The sequence below is a fragment of the Aulostomus chinensis genome, chromosome 14, assembly GCF_037954235.1.
Source record: "Aulostomus chinensis isolate RoL2024-O1b breed Wild chromosome 14, RoL_Achi_v1.0, whole genome shotgun sequence".
Lineage (NCBI taxonomy): Eukaryota > Metazoa > Chordata > Actinopteri > Syngnathiformes > Aulostomidae > Aulostomus > Aulostomus chinensis.
The window spans coordinates 6,307,927-6,322,675 of NC_141333.1; the positions used below are offsets into that span (position 1 = coordinate 6,307,927).

Sequence of the window (14,749 nt, forward strand, 5' to 3'; positions counted from 1 at the left end):
CTTACCTGGAAGGTGACACAGCCAACAGGTAGATACTTGCGGTCCTCCAACATGCTCAAGTATTCTGCTACCAAAGCAGCACTGTGCACCAGACACTGGGCAGCCTCAGCATGGTTGTTCCTCTCCGAGTGCTTTCCAGCCATGTTCTGCAGCCACGTTAGCCGCAGGTCTGGTGATGTCTGGTAACCCTTTGCAATCCTGGAGATGAATGAGGATGTCAAGACATGAAAGCAAGGAAACAACAAGATATTGATGATTACGGTGGAGGAACACGCATGCGAGTGAGCACGTGGTCCGTACCTGTACATGAGATCTATCAGCATCTCAGGATCTTCTTGGTGCTCCTTCATCTTGACTGTGTCAGACAGGATCATGTGCAAGTTAAACACCAGGTCCTGGACCTGGAAAGACACCTTCAGTTACACAGGTTCTGCACTGGTGCAAGGTAAATCTCTAGTTCCCTCATTAATACCAATCTTCTTACACTGAAAAAAATATGATGGATTAATCAGTACCTGGTCTGGAAATGTGGTTTCTCTCAGCTCCAGGTCCTCCTCTGCATAAGTAAGAATGGTTTTCAAAGAGCGACGCAGGAATTCCTCATTAAAATTTTGTGATGTTCCCACCAGTGAGGAAAGAGACATGGTCACCTGCATCTTCACCCTTGCAAAATTCTGAAAGTGCAGCCACAAGAATAAAGGTTCGGACAACAGTCTGAAGTGACAAGGCTTCTAACAGTGTGGGACAATAACGACGGACAAATTAGCGCATGTCTTTTCTTATGTTGTTGTTCAACACTGGATGATGAAGCAGGAAAGAAAAAAAACAACCACCAACAAAGAGAAATATAAAAAATACACACATAATAATACAGCTGAAACCAAGAGTAAGAAATGTTTCTATCCATGGAGTAAGGGAAAACACAATATTTGGAATAGTAAAACTTCACTTACGTTGCCGATCTCAAAGTTCTGTCTCATGAGGAGGTAGAGGGAGGCGCTGGCATGGGCCCTGATGGTACTTATGCTGCTGCTGCAACTCCTCAGAAGTCGCAAACATAGGTCAGCACACTGCTCGGTCTCCTCCTCAAACAGAAGTTCAGGAAACTACACAGGCAGAGAGAAATGCACCCAAAATGACCAAATGTCGACAGATCCAATAGACAGGAAGCACTAAAAGGCGACGTGATGAAATAAACTACTTGAATGAACGTCCAGGAATCTAACCTTAGACACCAGCGCCCGCTGGGTGGCAAAACAGTGTTGTAGGTACAGGGCACTCTGATTGCAGGCCATGCTGTGGAGCAGCACCTTCAGCACCCCACCCAGGATACTCTCCTTCGACTCTGTCACTGATACCGTCTGGAGGAGAAGGGGTCACATTCAGAGTTGTGATTGGAGCACACCCATGATCACAGCACCCGCGATGACGGACCACATAAAAATATCCCAACAGCAAAACTCTGGATCGTCATGTTTGAGGTTATGCGTATTTAAGTATTGACTGAAAGTATTGTAGCATATTGAGTAACTGAAGAAAGTCTTGTTCACTCACACACCTGTACAATGATCTCCAAAGTATCAAGTATAATCAAGTTGGCCTCCGTAGCAAGGTTACCATCGATGAGTGCTTCGTGTTCCAACTCTGCTCTCGTCCTACAATCGACAAACCAGAAGCCTGTGTCAGATTATGATGAGCAGCTCACAAACACTGATGATGTTGAACCCTTGAATGTTGCACAAGTTTCCAGTCACCACAGTCAAGCAATTGCCCTTATTCCATTAGTCTGGGAAGAAAGAGAGATGTATGTTTGCTCATTTTAGAAGCACTGTCAATAAAATATGATGATCTGAACAACAATACAAATTTGATAACAGACACTTTATGTCCATGTTCAGTGTTACACTGTGAGGTGTCTTTTAAGCTGGATGACATACAAGTTCTGCCATTGGTGCACAGGAACACAGGGAATTATCCTAAACCAACTACTTCCCTCAAGATCAGAGGTTCCAAGAAAACAATTCTTTATTATTAGAAAATAAGCATCTATGTTATTAATTTCTGGTCTACATGTGGCATATGAAGGCTGGTCATTGTTTATGTCAATTAAGACAATGTTTAAGCACATTGAACTATATAAAGACTAGCTACAAGTATGCATCTGATTTCATAGGTAAACATATCTTCTATGACAGACAAGAACTACTGATACATTAATCTTGCTTTCTGCAGTAACCAGGGAGACATCGGAGTCAGAGCCCCAAAATAAGAAGCACACTGGTTAAAAAGCAAAACAGACCCACTGCAACCACCACCAACCCTGAGACAGACATTGTTATCAGGGCAGAGGGACTGATGGGATGGGAGGTTTCAAGGGTCAGAGCAAGGATCAGGAGGCTCTTCGATGGTGCATTCATGAGCATGTGTGTGACGTAGCTGCATCAGTGGTGGCGACATCAATGTGGCCAGCAAAGAAAATAAAATGGAGGGTCTCGCAACTTGTTTGAAAATCAAATACAGGTAACCTAAATTCATTTACTGCATCTGTTAATTCTTCCACATGCAAGTGAATACACCATAATCGAGGAACTAATGCAAAGGGAGATTCGAAGGAGCACACAGCAAATGTTGGCCATACAATACCTGACAGATCTGTGACTCCTACATAAACACACACACAGCAACACGAGAGAGCAAATGGAAATTAACGGAAAACAAGACAGGAGCTGATTTTACAACCAAATAAAAAGGAAAACATGGTGTCACACCAAAAAGACAAACACAAAACTAAGTTGTTTTTTTTAAATCGCAAGCAACACAGATATCAGAAGTTATGAGGTAAACATGAAAAAAATGATTATAATTACATTTTAAAACAATCAATGACTCAATGAGATTCTTTGCATACATGAATCCAGACAAAATTGCAACAGATAGGCTTTGACAACACTTGTCGATCATGATGACCAACTACGCATTACAATTAGTTCTGAAAATAAAAAATATCATACGGAGCTCAAACTTTCAGCATCTGCTCTGTTTAGGTAAATAATCAATCTAGGGTGTCTCCTAGGGAGTATCCTTTCTGGGATTTGTTTGTTTCTACAAGAATAATGAAATAATACTTTGAAAACATGCTCATGGTTAGGAGAGCGCATACTTGTCCATTTTTTCACTGTTCTGTCTCCAGTGGGTCATGTCTTTCCTCCAGCGTAGATTCTCTTGACTTCCAAAGGCACTGCCGGATGGACTCCGCTCTGAACAGAAACAGAGGACAAAGAATTATTCATATTTTTCAAAGGCAGTGAAATATTGTGGGTTTATGCACTTTAACGTGAATGATCTGAGTTGTAGATTTATGATACTATGAAAAAGGTCAAAGTAGGTAATCTGCACAAGCTAAGGTTCCATATATCACAAACAAAAAGGGGACAGCATCACCAGGGAGTTGGGGTGTTCAACACTACTCTAAGAAAAAAGATACGCTTAGCATTAAACGGAAGATGCACCTCTAAGATTACCAGCAGATTTATGTTCTTGGTGGTCGTGTCTGAAAGAACGAGATCCCTGGTATAAGCTGCTGAACTGATTCTCCTCTGATGGGTGGAAGGCTCTTCCAACACAGTGGCACGCTATTGCTATGTGAAGAGCTCTGGCAAGAGCATCAGTTGGGTTTGATATCTCCAGCTGCTCCACAGAGAGATTGGAGTAGAGACCAGAGTATTTCGTATGACAGTGACTCAATATCACTTGCTATGGGGCAAAGTACCGCACAAGACAGGACTGACCATGCTAGCTGGTTCAGGAACTCACAAATTATCCCCTAAAAGTAAGCAGCTGGCTGCATTTGTGCAGGTTTTAAGAGTTATTTCATGTATGGATCCTCCATCTGTGTGTCAGTACATGTCAGAGACTGCCTGCTCACCTAGCTGTCCACGGCTCCGTCGCACCATCTCCTGTCTGGCTCCGATGCTGCCCAGTATGGCCTCCTCCAGCTTGGCCTTCATGTCTTTGGACTTCTTAAAGGTCAGGCTATTCATTCGTTCGAATGCCTTCTTCCCCTGCATGGTGAACACAACATGGGCCTTGTATCCATGACACAGGATGAACGGACAGACAGAGAAGATGGCAGGAAAGTCATTTGCAGAATAGAAAGCAAAGCAAGTTAGTAGTATGAAAGCAAACATGCAAGCACGAAAGGCCGGTAGCACAACAGAAAGGGCTTTAAATATGCAGCAAGAAATAGATTATAGAATAGAGAGTAGAATATATATATACACATATCTATCTATCTCTATATATATCTATATCTATCTATCTATCTATCTATCTATCTATCTATCTATATATATATATATATATATATATATATATACGCTCTTGAGATTCTCTCAGCGCAGGTAGTAGCCAAAGCACGTTAGCTGCAGAGAAATTGATGGTCTGTATGCAAGATAATGAAAGTGGTCTAGAGTCTATCTTCTCAGTCAGTGAGTGTTGAGTCGAGGTATTACCTTATATTCAAAGCAGGAGACGCAGAGGTAGAGGAGATCCAGCAGGCGGTTCAACTGGGACACAGAAAGGTCTGTGAACCACTTCTGTAACACCAGCTCGTCAGCATTCTTCAGCACCCACAGCAGACAGATGAGCAAACTGCGACTGGACTCAGCCGAGAAACTTCCATGCTGTCGACTCGCCTATCAAAACGGAGCGAAAATGTCCACAAAAAAAAAGAAGAGGAATGATTGCAAAAACAAGAATGGAACAGAGAGACAAACTGAACATATAATAGCCCCAGCCCATGGCTGGGAATGCATCCACTACATTGGCACTGTTCAGTTAATCATACGAATTGTTCATCACAATTTAAGGACAATGTTTACTTCTGCTGTAACTGTGAGAGAACTAAGAATGGCAGAGATGCTAAATTAAGACCATCACAGTCTCCTACGGTACCTGCGAGTTGAGCAAGAAGCTGCTGGGTCGTGACATTGGAGTGGCGGTGGAGGTGCCTGCTATCGCCATGGCAACTGTCTGGCTGATCATGCTGTTACCCTCTCCCTCTGCCTCTTCCCCATTGCTGCCCACGGCTGTGCCCTGGGGACCACCTGGTCGACCCCACTGATTATGGGACTCTAAGAAGGCAAACAGGAGAGCTTGAATGATCGATTAACTGAACGTGGAAACGATCAAGAAACAAGAAAGCATCAAACGACTTCTAGAATAAAATGGCTTTATGACAAAAGACGGAAATATTTTGTGAATGTTGGTATGATTGAAAAAAAAACATTTTTAAGTTATAGATGAGGATCTCCACTGGCTAATCCTGTCAACTTAGCAAACAGGGCGAGCTATGTGCCCTCTCTGTACTCTGAATCAGCTTGAACACTCTTCGACCTATGAAATGTAAAACATAATGACGTCAATGTTCAATAGAACTGAAAGCCTCAATAAAATGGCAACAATACTTTATAAATCTTGACAATGGAGAACTTTTTTAAAAGATATAAATGGGCCTTGTGGGAAAAAAAAAAAAGAGGAAAGACTTTTTTCTGACCAAACTTTACAACATGGATTTAAGTGACTCTGGAGTTTTATCTCTGAAAATGTAGGCTTATAAATGGTGTATACTCAAAACCAATGACAGCCAGGGAGCTAAAGGAGAGGAAAAAGATCAACTGAGGTTAGAAATCAGTTAGTACATTCTGTAAGGGGCAACATCCTCTGCAGGTCAAATGATAACCTATTGGGTTACAAAGGTATGCTATTAAAGGTCACATTGTAGCTTTACAGTTGCTGCTTGTTTGAAATAGAGTATCCGGTAGGTTGCAACACTGAGTCTCAGCCAGCCAGACTATTCAGGAGTAGTGTAACAGTCTGGCAGACTGCTGTTCCGTGTCACAATGTTGCATCCTTCACTTTTATTTTCAGAGGAAATCTGTAGTGAAGTACCAATAATGACAACAATGCAGAGAGGAAGTGGAAGCATAAATAGGATTTACAGATTTACAGAAGAAACTCAAAATGATGCGCTGTAATAAGTTAACATTCTTCAAAAACTACTGGGTGTCAAAATTATTGCTCTTAATTGGTACCTGTGAAGTCATGGAGCTGCGGCAGTGTTTCCATGACGATGCCAATCAGAGGCAAGTAAAGCATTGCAACGCGCGCTTTGACCTCAGGATCTGCATAGCGTGGGTCTGAATCGTGGCTAGACAGGAGGTTATGTACCACACTGACCACTTTCTTGTGTAAGCCAAACATCCTAGAAGAAAGGCAAAAAAACAAAAGAGAAAACAGGCATGAAAGACATAATGGCTGACACGCACTTCGTAAAATGTATACCTGTCATCACAACTCAGCTAAATATTGGCTTCTCTTTCACTTTCACCAACCATCTCCTAAACCGTGTGCACCCTGAATACACTCACCCCTCATTCTCTGGGTCCAGTATTACAGAGAGTTCAGATAGAACCAGTCCAGCCATATAGTGTTGCTCTCTGAAGGGGACAGACAGTTCAAACATGTTGGCTATCTTCTGATCCTGAACATGTGTTGAGAACCCAGAGCTCTGTGACAGAGAAGGACAGTCACAAGACACAGTCAAACAAGGTATTGTTACTATATACTATATACTTTATACATTATTATTATACAAGGACAACATACAATTTCCAGTTTCCATCACATTATTGTCTGACCTGTGAAGTTGCTGAAGAGACGGAGGGCGACGGCGAGGCAGGGGGAGTGAGCAAGCTGCAAGGCAAGTTGAGGGTGACATAGTGTTCGTGACTGCAAACAATTCTCAAGAAATCAAGCCTCAAAGACTCCAACGTTGGATTCTGCAGAGCGTACAGCTTTGTGGACACCTGGAGAGAATAGAGACATTGCATTATATAATAAAACTGAGAAATAAAAGGATGGGGGTGCATTCAAAACAACTGCATATCTTGAAACACTGGCAAAATGTATCCTTCATTCTGTAATTTGGAAATGTGAATTGAAAAGCCTTTGTTAGACGTCCTTAACTCAACAAAAGGCCACGCATAAAAGGTTTGCATCAAAACTCCAATACACAGACTTCCAGCAGCTGCTTCCACATGACACTCATAATAATACAAACTTAGGCAGCACGCATTTTCCCATTTCTTTCTATCTTTGTAGAGCAAAAGATTGTGAAACTTGGGAGTATTGTATTTGACATGAAAGAGCAGACGGACGTGTGTAAATGGCGAGTTGTCTCATCACCTATCACATGATCATTCAAGGTAATTCCTTTATAATGTAGCGTAATGTTAGGCTGTAGATTATATCAATACAATTTTAAATTAATCCGATGGAGAGAGTTATAAAATGGAAAGACATAAGATATAAGAGCAACTTGTGTGTCGAAGCTTAATTGAAACTAAGGCCTCCCACGCATTATGGGGCTGCTATACATGAGTGCAATCACCTTAAAGTTGCAACATGGTCACAGGTAATTTCAGTTTGTGTATGAAATCAATGCTGAGTTTTCAGTAGACCAGTGAAATACCTGTTTCCAGTACGCCCGGACAAGGGTGAAGACAAAGCCTCGGTCCATGACTGACAGCAAGTCATTGAGGAAGAAGGCCAGACTAGTATTTAGCCTCTCCACCAGCTCCAGATCCTGATAATGAGAAACACAAATCCCAAACTGTCAGCAAATCAAATCCTGGCAAGGCAGCCTTCCTCATCAGTTAGTGTGTATGTGAATAGGTGAAGGAGCCATCACTTGAAAGTGCTTTGAAAACAGCAAAGGTAGAGAAAGGCCTGTCCAGTCTGTCTAAGTCTAAGATCAAAGAAGCTCGTTTGTATGAATTAAAAGTGGGACTGAGACTTGTGCCCTTTTGGCCTCAACACTATTGCGCTGCAGAAGCTACTTTTAGAGGTTTCATGTCTCTTAGGACATAATATTCTGTGAAATTTTATCAAAGCATTTGCTGGCACGGAATTCTTTCACTAGGTCGTTACTTACCTTCTGGAAACGGGACACAATGTCCCCGGCGATGGTGCTGACCAGGGCCGTGATGTCATCCATGAAGCGTTCAGGGAACCTGTTTTTTCGGGGTGACTCTAAGCGATCAGCGAAGTACAGGTGATGGATAATGCTCTTCACCTGTGGTTTAAGCATTTGCCAAGATAAAAAATAATCTGTTACGATGTATTTCACAGGAAGCCATGAAACTATGCATTTCAAAGGAGTTCCAACAAAGTTTGTAGTGTCTCCTACCATGAGCTCAAAGAAAAACCAGGCCTGCTGAAGGGCGCCCTCTCTGACGCTTCCACTGCTCACCACCCACTGGAGGGCAAGCTCCTCATGGAAGAGCTGGGGAGGACAGGACGGAAGAAAACACACAGAGGAAGAGGTGGACAGGGTAGGACAGACAGAGGGTGAGGTACACAGAAAGAAACAGAGCCAGACGGAGAGAATGTGAGGCACCAACAGAGGAATTACCGTCTAGCTTAAACTTCATGTAAACACATCGTTTAAAAATAATGTATATATATTTACTGTATATTACACAGATAAAAAAAACTGAGTTATTCAATGGGGAATATGACATGAAATCAAACTGAACAACTATAAATGTATGTCAGTACAATATGTAACACATCACCTCATAAGAATCACTTGCTGTCTAAATGAACCTGGCGCCAGGTAACAAATGTGGAACCCAAAACTGTAAAAAGGATTAATAGTACTAGCATTCTTTATATGAAAGAACAATACAGTCAAACAGAGCTCCAGCAACCCAACACTGACAAATGAACTTGTTTAAAAAAAAAAAAAAAAAAGCAGCAGCAATTTTATGGGTGTCATAGGGTAAACCATCTCCTTAAACTCTTAATATTAATAATTAAAATGAATTACATCTTTTTTCCCAAGAACTTGCAATAATACTTAGTATTAAGACATATGCTCTTATCAACATTAATATTACAGTTTTTTTCAGCAACTTCCTGATAATGTTATACACCAGAATCTTTTTTCCCTTTTCATTTGTTTAAATTTATTAATTTTCATATTACAAAGCTAGAAAATACTCCAATTTTTCATGAAGGCAATAATTTATTATTCAAAGTATTTGTCAATTTTTAAATGTGTGCTTTTCTGGAAAACAAATACAAGCAAAACAGCCCGACTCATACTAGATTAATACTAAATAAGTAAATACATTTATGGAGGTAGAAGTAAAGCGCAGTTGAGCGTTCTAGGGAAAACTCACTGTGGTGAAACTACTTAGATATCTGCATACCCCATATCCTGCTAGCACTCTTATTTAAAAAACAAACAAACAAACACAGTAAGCACTCAATGTTGGAGAAAACAGTGCATGATGAATGGAGACTTCCCGGACTAAGTGGGTACCGCTCACTGCACCACACTGCCAGTGTTAGCCAGGCTACAGTCAACATTCAAAACAAAAGGCGGATCAGTGGCATTCAGCAAGACATCACAACCATCAAATACAACATCAATAAATAATAAGGCATCCATCCACAGACAAGACAAGTGAGGGGGCAAATAAGAGGTGGGTGGGTTGGGCTCCTCCCCCAGTGCAAGTGGCTCTACCTTTTTTGTGGGCAACCGTCCTGTTAAAGTTTGCAAGAAACTGGCGCTCTCTGTGTGCGAAGACATGCGATTGCCACAGCGCTCCATGGCCTATGGATGGGATGAATGGAACGGTGACAATAAGGTTAGTGGAGGAGCAACAGGAGTGTGCGGTGCACCTTTTTCCTCAGCACAGAGGGAAATGTGTCTGCTGAGTCACACTCATCCACACTACATCCTTTTGTGAACACTTGCACATATTTGTCAGACATGGAGACAGAAAACAGTTACACACAAGACAGGGCTACGGCTGAAGCATTGTACTTTTACTCTAGAACATTCCGACACATTGTTATCTTGAACGCTCTAAAAATGAAGGGATGCAAAATGGCATCATGAAGGACCATGAAATGAAGAATGACATATCTTTACCCCTTTACGTTCAAGCTCTTGCTTCATGATGTGCCATTCTGCATCCAAGTATGCTAATTTGAAAATCTCAATGATTTTGTTCTCCAGATCTTTATTGTGAGCTGTTTTCTCATTCTATGACTTCTATGAGGTCCAGACACTGTGTAGAGTTGCCATTTCACACATGTAGCACACAAATTATGTAACATACAATTAAGGGCTATGTTGTTGATGTCTAAAATCAATCATTTTTGCTTGAAAAGCAAGACAACAGTGACAAAAATGACACTGAAATGTGTCATATAAATGATAATAGAAAGAATATTCTAAAAATTTTGTAGTCAAGTGTGAAAGTATTTCAAACTTTAAATTTACTTTATTGCTAAAGTTCTTGTATAAATGACCCTACTTCATCCCAATGTGGGCTCAATCAGACTTAACAGACTTTGTACATTAGTTTATTATGCGGCTCAAGCCATCCCAACCCTTGCATTGTAAGACAATTCCTCGTGGTAATGTCTAGAGACGTTCAGGGTTGTAGTTCTCTGTGTGAAAGGCACTTTAGTACGCAGCCTAAAATAAAGCTCTGTACAAGTTTAATAGTTGACATGCTCTGTTAGTGTAGCCAAACATACTTTAATTGAGATGTTTAGTTCAGAATACGCAATTTAAATGTGTAAAATTCTGTACAACGTGTTGTCATGATAGTCATAATCAAGGATGTGTAAATTAGTATCACAGGTTTATTTCATGACAATCTAAAATGACAAAGGACATAAGATCACATAATGATGGCAAGTGGAGCAGGTGAACAAAAAAAACACATATGGAGACAGACCCACACTCACACTCACAGATATACCACTCTCCAGTGACAGAGTGAATGTTATGGTGGATGTTAGTAGTAAGTCATGCAGGGAAACTAGCTCAAAGTGGAAACTACGGTGTTCGAGCAAAGAGACTCGCTATGCCACAAGAGGAAAATAACAACTATTAACAACTAAACTAACTAAAATAAATGAAAACAGCTCTTCTGCTGATCAAGGTGATTTCTAACACTACTCTTTTTCTCTACGACTCCCTCAGTCATCTGTAAAATGCTCCAACATAACAGGATGTCTTGGTTTTGGTTTAGCATGGCCACTGGAAACTTCAAAAAGGCCAAAAAGCTTCACTCGAAGCATAGCTCTTGTATTACTCGAGACTGTAGAGGCGATAGGTGAGTCTTTTCATGCAACTACTGAGAAAAAGAGAGGTATTAGAGGAAATAAGCAATGATGGATCTTAGCTGAGACACAACAGACGGGTTGATGGGTCATGGAGGCAGCTGTGAGTCCCATGCATGGGATCATGGGAGAGCTGTGATTGTAAGTTTTGCAGAATACTGTAATATTCTGAAGTTTTGGTCTTTTTACCCTTTGCACAACATTAGCCACTTGGTACCTGGTTTAAAAATCACTCAGGTTCCTATGAAAAGTTAAATACAATTGCCAATCATATTACAATCGTTTAAAACTATTGGAAGCAGCTAAACAAAAGTTTGAGCCGATAAATGAAGGATGTGATCATGACAACAGGGAAAAAAAGAACATAAAAATGAACATCTTAAAATGACTTCTGGGGGGAAAAAGGAATTTGCCCCTCATCCCCCTAAGCTTCATGTTTTGTTCAAGCAAAGTACACATATGAACCAAAACTCCAAATATCCAAGTATCCCGTCAAGGTGAATGGGGTGAGTTCTTTTTGTAGTGAAGCAAAGTGAAGGACGGGGCATTCATAAAACCACCTGCATGGTTTCTGGAGCAGACCCAGGGCTGGATCCCCAGGGGGCACTCTTACAGCCCATGGTGTGCACCCACGAGTTGGAGCGGTCTAAGCCCTAGGGGTGCCAGGGTCAAAGGACACAAGGCAGGCAGAGGGCAAAGGGATGAGCGAGCAGCATGGGGGAAGGAGGAGGGAAGGAATAATCACAGGTTAAAGAGGTTTAAAGGTCAGGATTGCTGGAAGATGCCAAGGGCCCAAAAAGGTCAACAGTCAGAAAAAAAAAAAAAAAATCAAAATCATCACCACAAAAGGGCAAGCAAAATTGGTTCTCTCCCTGTCTGTGGTAAGAACTGAACTCCCCTCCCTCAGAAAATAAAAGAAAGATTTAGGTCAGTATCAGCAGAAAAGGGAACATTCATCAAACAGTGAGCAGTCATATCATGGTTACAGGATCAGCAACACCATTAGAGCGGCGCATTACATCATTCACTCACTGGTCAGTCACGTTTAATCTGGGTTAAGCAAAAAAGAATGTTTGAAGAAGCAAATCACAAACAAGATAAAATTAATGTCAATATAAACAAAATGGAAGTACCAGCAAAAGCTGCTACAGGTTGAAGGGAAAACACTTGGTAATATCTTCAGAGAGATATATGACTCTGAGTTTTCTACCATACCTGACAGCATCTGTTCTACTTGTGACTAGAAACCACCTTTAGTATGCCTTTCATGACCTACACCCACTGAACATGTGTGCATGCCTATACGTGGGTGTCTCAGGTTGCTGCTACAGCGGTTAGAGATAAGATGTCCATGCTTATGTTTACGCACTGGTTATAGTGTTGACATATTGATAAAGGAGACCACTGGGTCACTGTGCACATGAAAGGCCTCTGTTTCACTCTGTAACTTAAGAACTCCAGAACTGGTACAACAGTTGTACATGAGCTGTCGAAGATACATTACAAATCAATGAGAGTTGATGGACCACAATGGTGTTAAATATTAACTGACATCTACATGCTATAGGCACGGCAGCCAATCAGTGCAATGGGAAAACAGGGCCGGCAAAAAATGCCATTCATCTCTGCAGCACATTTCACTGCAGAACTTTTTATTTTTTTACGTCTTTACGAAATATTTCATGACCCTCAAAATAATGCAATTAAATAGGCTACTAAAAGCAGGTCACTTGTTTCATTGCATTAACTGTAAAGACCTTACCTTGCTGCCAATGATGGAGCGGACCTCATCATCAGGAGACGTGGGTGTACCCGAGATGTCCGGGTTACTGTTGCTAAGGCTACGGGAACGGTTGAGGTTGAGGCTGGCAGGTCGAACCGCGGAGCGAGCCATGGTGGCATAGTGAACGGAACCTCCCAGCCCTCCTGGGCCTGGGACAACACACAAAAGAAGGAAAATTGGACAACTAAGATGAAAAGGGATAAATTACTATCACCATATCATTCCAAGTCCACTGATGTGATGGTTGGCTATTGCAAACCCACAACTGACAAATGAGTTATTGCACCAAACCACCACGCATCTGCTTGCAGCTGCTGAATCCCACATAAAAGAACCAGTGTGTAGGAATGAGTGGATCTGCTGGTCGAAATGGGTTACTACATGCAAGTGCAAAATCACCTGAACCCAAGAATCTCTGCATTTCCATCGGCTTAGAATGAGTCCTTCGCCATGGTAACAAGTCCTCTTCCACTGAGCCTGTCATTTTGCTTGCACTGGTCAATTCAATTTTACTCAAAGTTATAAATTGAAATTTGGTAGTGTGAATACACCAGTTGGAAGGTGGAGCAGAAAGAAGAGGAAAAAGTGGTTGCTATTATTAAATGCTGAAAGAATTTCAAGATTTAAAAAAATTCTCAAATGGAGGTTCAAATTTATTATTTTGCACAAGAAAATCTAAAGAAGTGTGAATCCTCATCATCTAAGAAATGAATACATGAAGAAGAAAAACAAAAGTGGGTTGGGCGATGGCAGGAAATAAGGATAAATGATTTGGTCTTCCTCAAGTGGTAATGACTGATGAGGGAAAAATATTTTCAGGGTGATGGTGATTTGGCCAAACAATCAAATTTGTAACATGAATATAGTTACTTGAAACAAGTAACCCTTTTTCCCCAGTTTCAATATTAAAAATATTGTGCCACAATTTTTAATTGTGCATTTATGTGCCAAAGCTAGAATTCCTCAAACACTACCAGTTCTTCTATTACAGGCCATAACGAGAGGCTACTTAGTTCTACACACTGGCCCTTTAAGTGACTTAGCAGTGGCTCATTTATGATCTAATTTTGAAGGTTTGCAGGAAGACAAACAATATGCTTTACCAAAATGTCATATTACTTGAAGAACCAAATGTCATTGTCAATTGCAGAGAAATTAAGGTGCACAGTGGTGAACCATATCTACCTGTTAAGGATGAGTTGGGGTCTGTAGTGGGCAGGCAGAAGACAAAATTGATGTGGGAGGAGAAAAAGCAAAAGATAAAAAGAAATAGAAGAAAAATTATGGCGGGTAGGATTAAACACTGACACCCGGTGAGGGCGAGTTGGGGATTGGATGAAGTTAAAAGTAAGAGGCCAGAAAAAACAAAAATAGAATAAAGAAACATGTTAGGATGTGAAAAATGTGGGTTCTTTACACACCTGGTGAGGGGGAGTTGGGGTCAGCGCTGGGTAACCGGAAGACATAGTGGATGTAAGAAGACAGCAGGCTGTTGCGGCCGTGCATGTCCTGGCTGGTGTCCAGGTACTTATGAAGACGGTTGACTATGGATGCCATGACCTCAAACGACGCCTGGCCGAGATTCACTAAACATACATACACACGCGCGCACAGGTTCAGACTGAAGTAAAGTGTAAAGTAGGTAAAAATGAAGATAACAGCAAATGTGAGTTCACAGTATGATGCATACAAAATCAGAGATTTGCATTGACAATTATGGCGTTACATTAAAACAAATAAAAAAACCTGACACTTTTG

General features: G+C 41.2%; 1 protein-coding gene across 21 annotated transcripts in view; it reads right to left on the bottom strand.

The window, feature by feature from the left end:
- dock7 (dedicator of cytokinesis 7) overlaps positions 1 to 14,749 on the bottom strand; it is a 45,754-nt gene that overhangs the window by 8,368 nt on the left and 22,637 nt on the right. For 5 of the 21 annotated variants that reach the window (XM_086223850.1, XM_086223848.1, XM_086223861.1 and 2 more), the window contains exons 21-42: positions 14,413 to 14,577; positions 14,177 to 14,197; positions 12,971 to 13,140; positions 11,769 to 11,861; positions 9,593 to 9,682; positions 8,249 to 8,344; positions 7,994 to 8,134; positions 7,532 to 7,645; positions 6,699 to 6,866; positions 6,429 to 6,568; positions 6,093 to 6,262; positions 4,954 to 5,132; positions 4,512 to 4,694; positions 3,926 to 4,085; positions 3,161 to 3,257; positions 2,644 to 2,661; positions 1,559 to 1,655; positions 1,227 to 1,361; positions 954 to 1,106; positions 516 to 674; positions 301 to 401; positions 6 to 198 (exon numbers count right to left, since the gene is read on the bottom strand). In XM_086223850.1, the coding sequence (XP_086079976.1) occupies positions 6 to 198; positions 301 to 401; positions 516 to 674; positions 954 to 1,106; positions 1,227 to 1,361; positions 1,559 to 1,655; positions 2,644 to 2,661; positions 3,161 to 3,257; positions 3,926 to 4,085; positions 4,512 to 4,694; positions 4,954 to 5,132; positions 6,093 to 6,262; positions 6,429 to 6,568; positions 6,699 to 6,866; positions 7,532 to 7,645; positions 7,994 to 8,134; positions 8,249 to 8,344; positions 9,593 to 9,682; positions 11,769 to 11,861; positions 12,971 to 13,140; positions 14,177 to 14,197; positions 14,413 to 14,577 (2,843 nt within the window). The remainder of the gene's footprint in view (positions 1 to 5; positions 199 to 300; positions 402 to 515; positions 675 to 953; positions 1,107 to 1,226; positions 1,362 to 1,558; positions 1,656 to 2,643; positions 2,662 to 3,160; positions 3,258 to 3,925; positions 4,086 to 4,511; positions 4,695 to 4,953; positions 5,133 to 6,092; positions 6,263 to 6,428; positions 6,569 to 6,698; positions 6,867 to 7,531; positions 7,646 to 7,993; positions 8,135 to 8,248; positions 8,345 to 9,592; positions 9,683 to 11,768; positions 11,862 to 12,970; positions 13,141 to 14,176; positions 14,198 to 14,412; positions 14,578 to 14,749) is intronic. The other 16 variants (XM_086223853.1, XM_086223851.1, XM_086223860.1 and 13 more) reach the window with 10 other exon arrangements.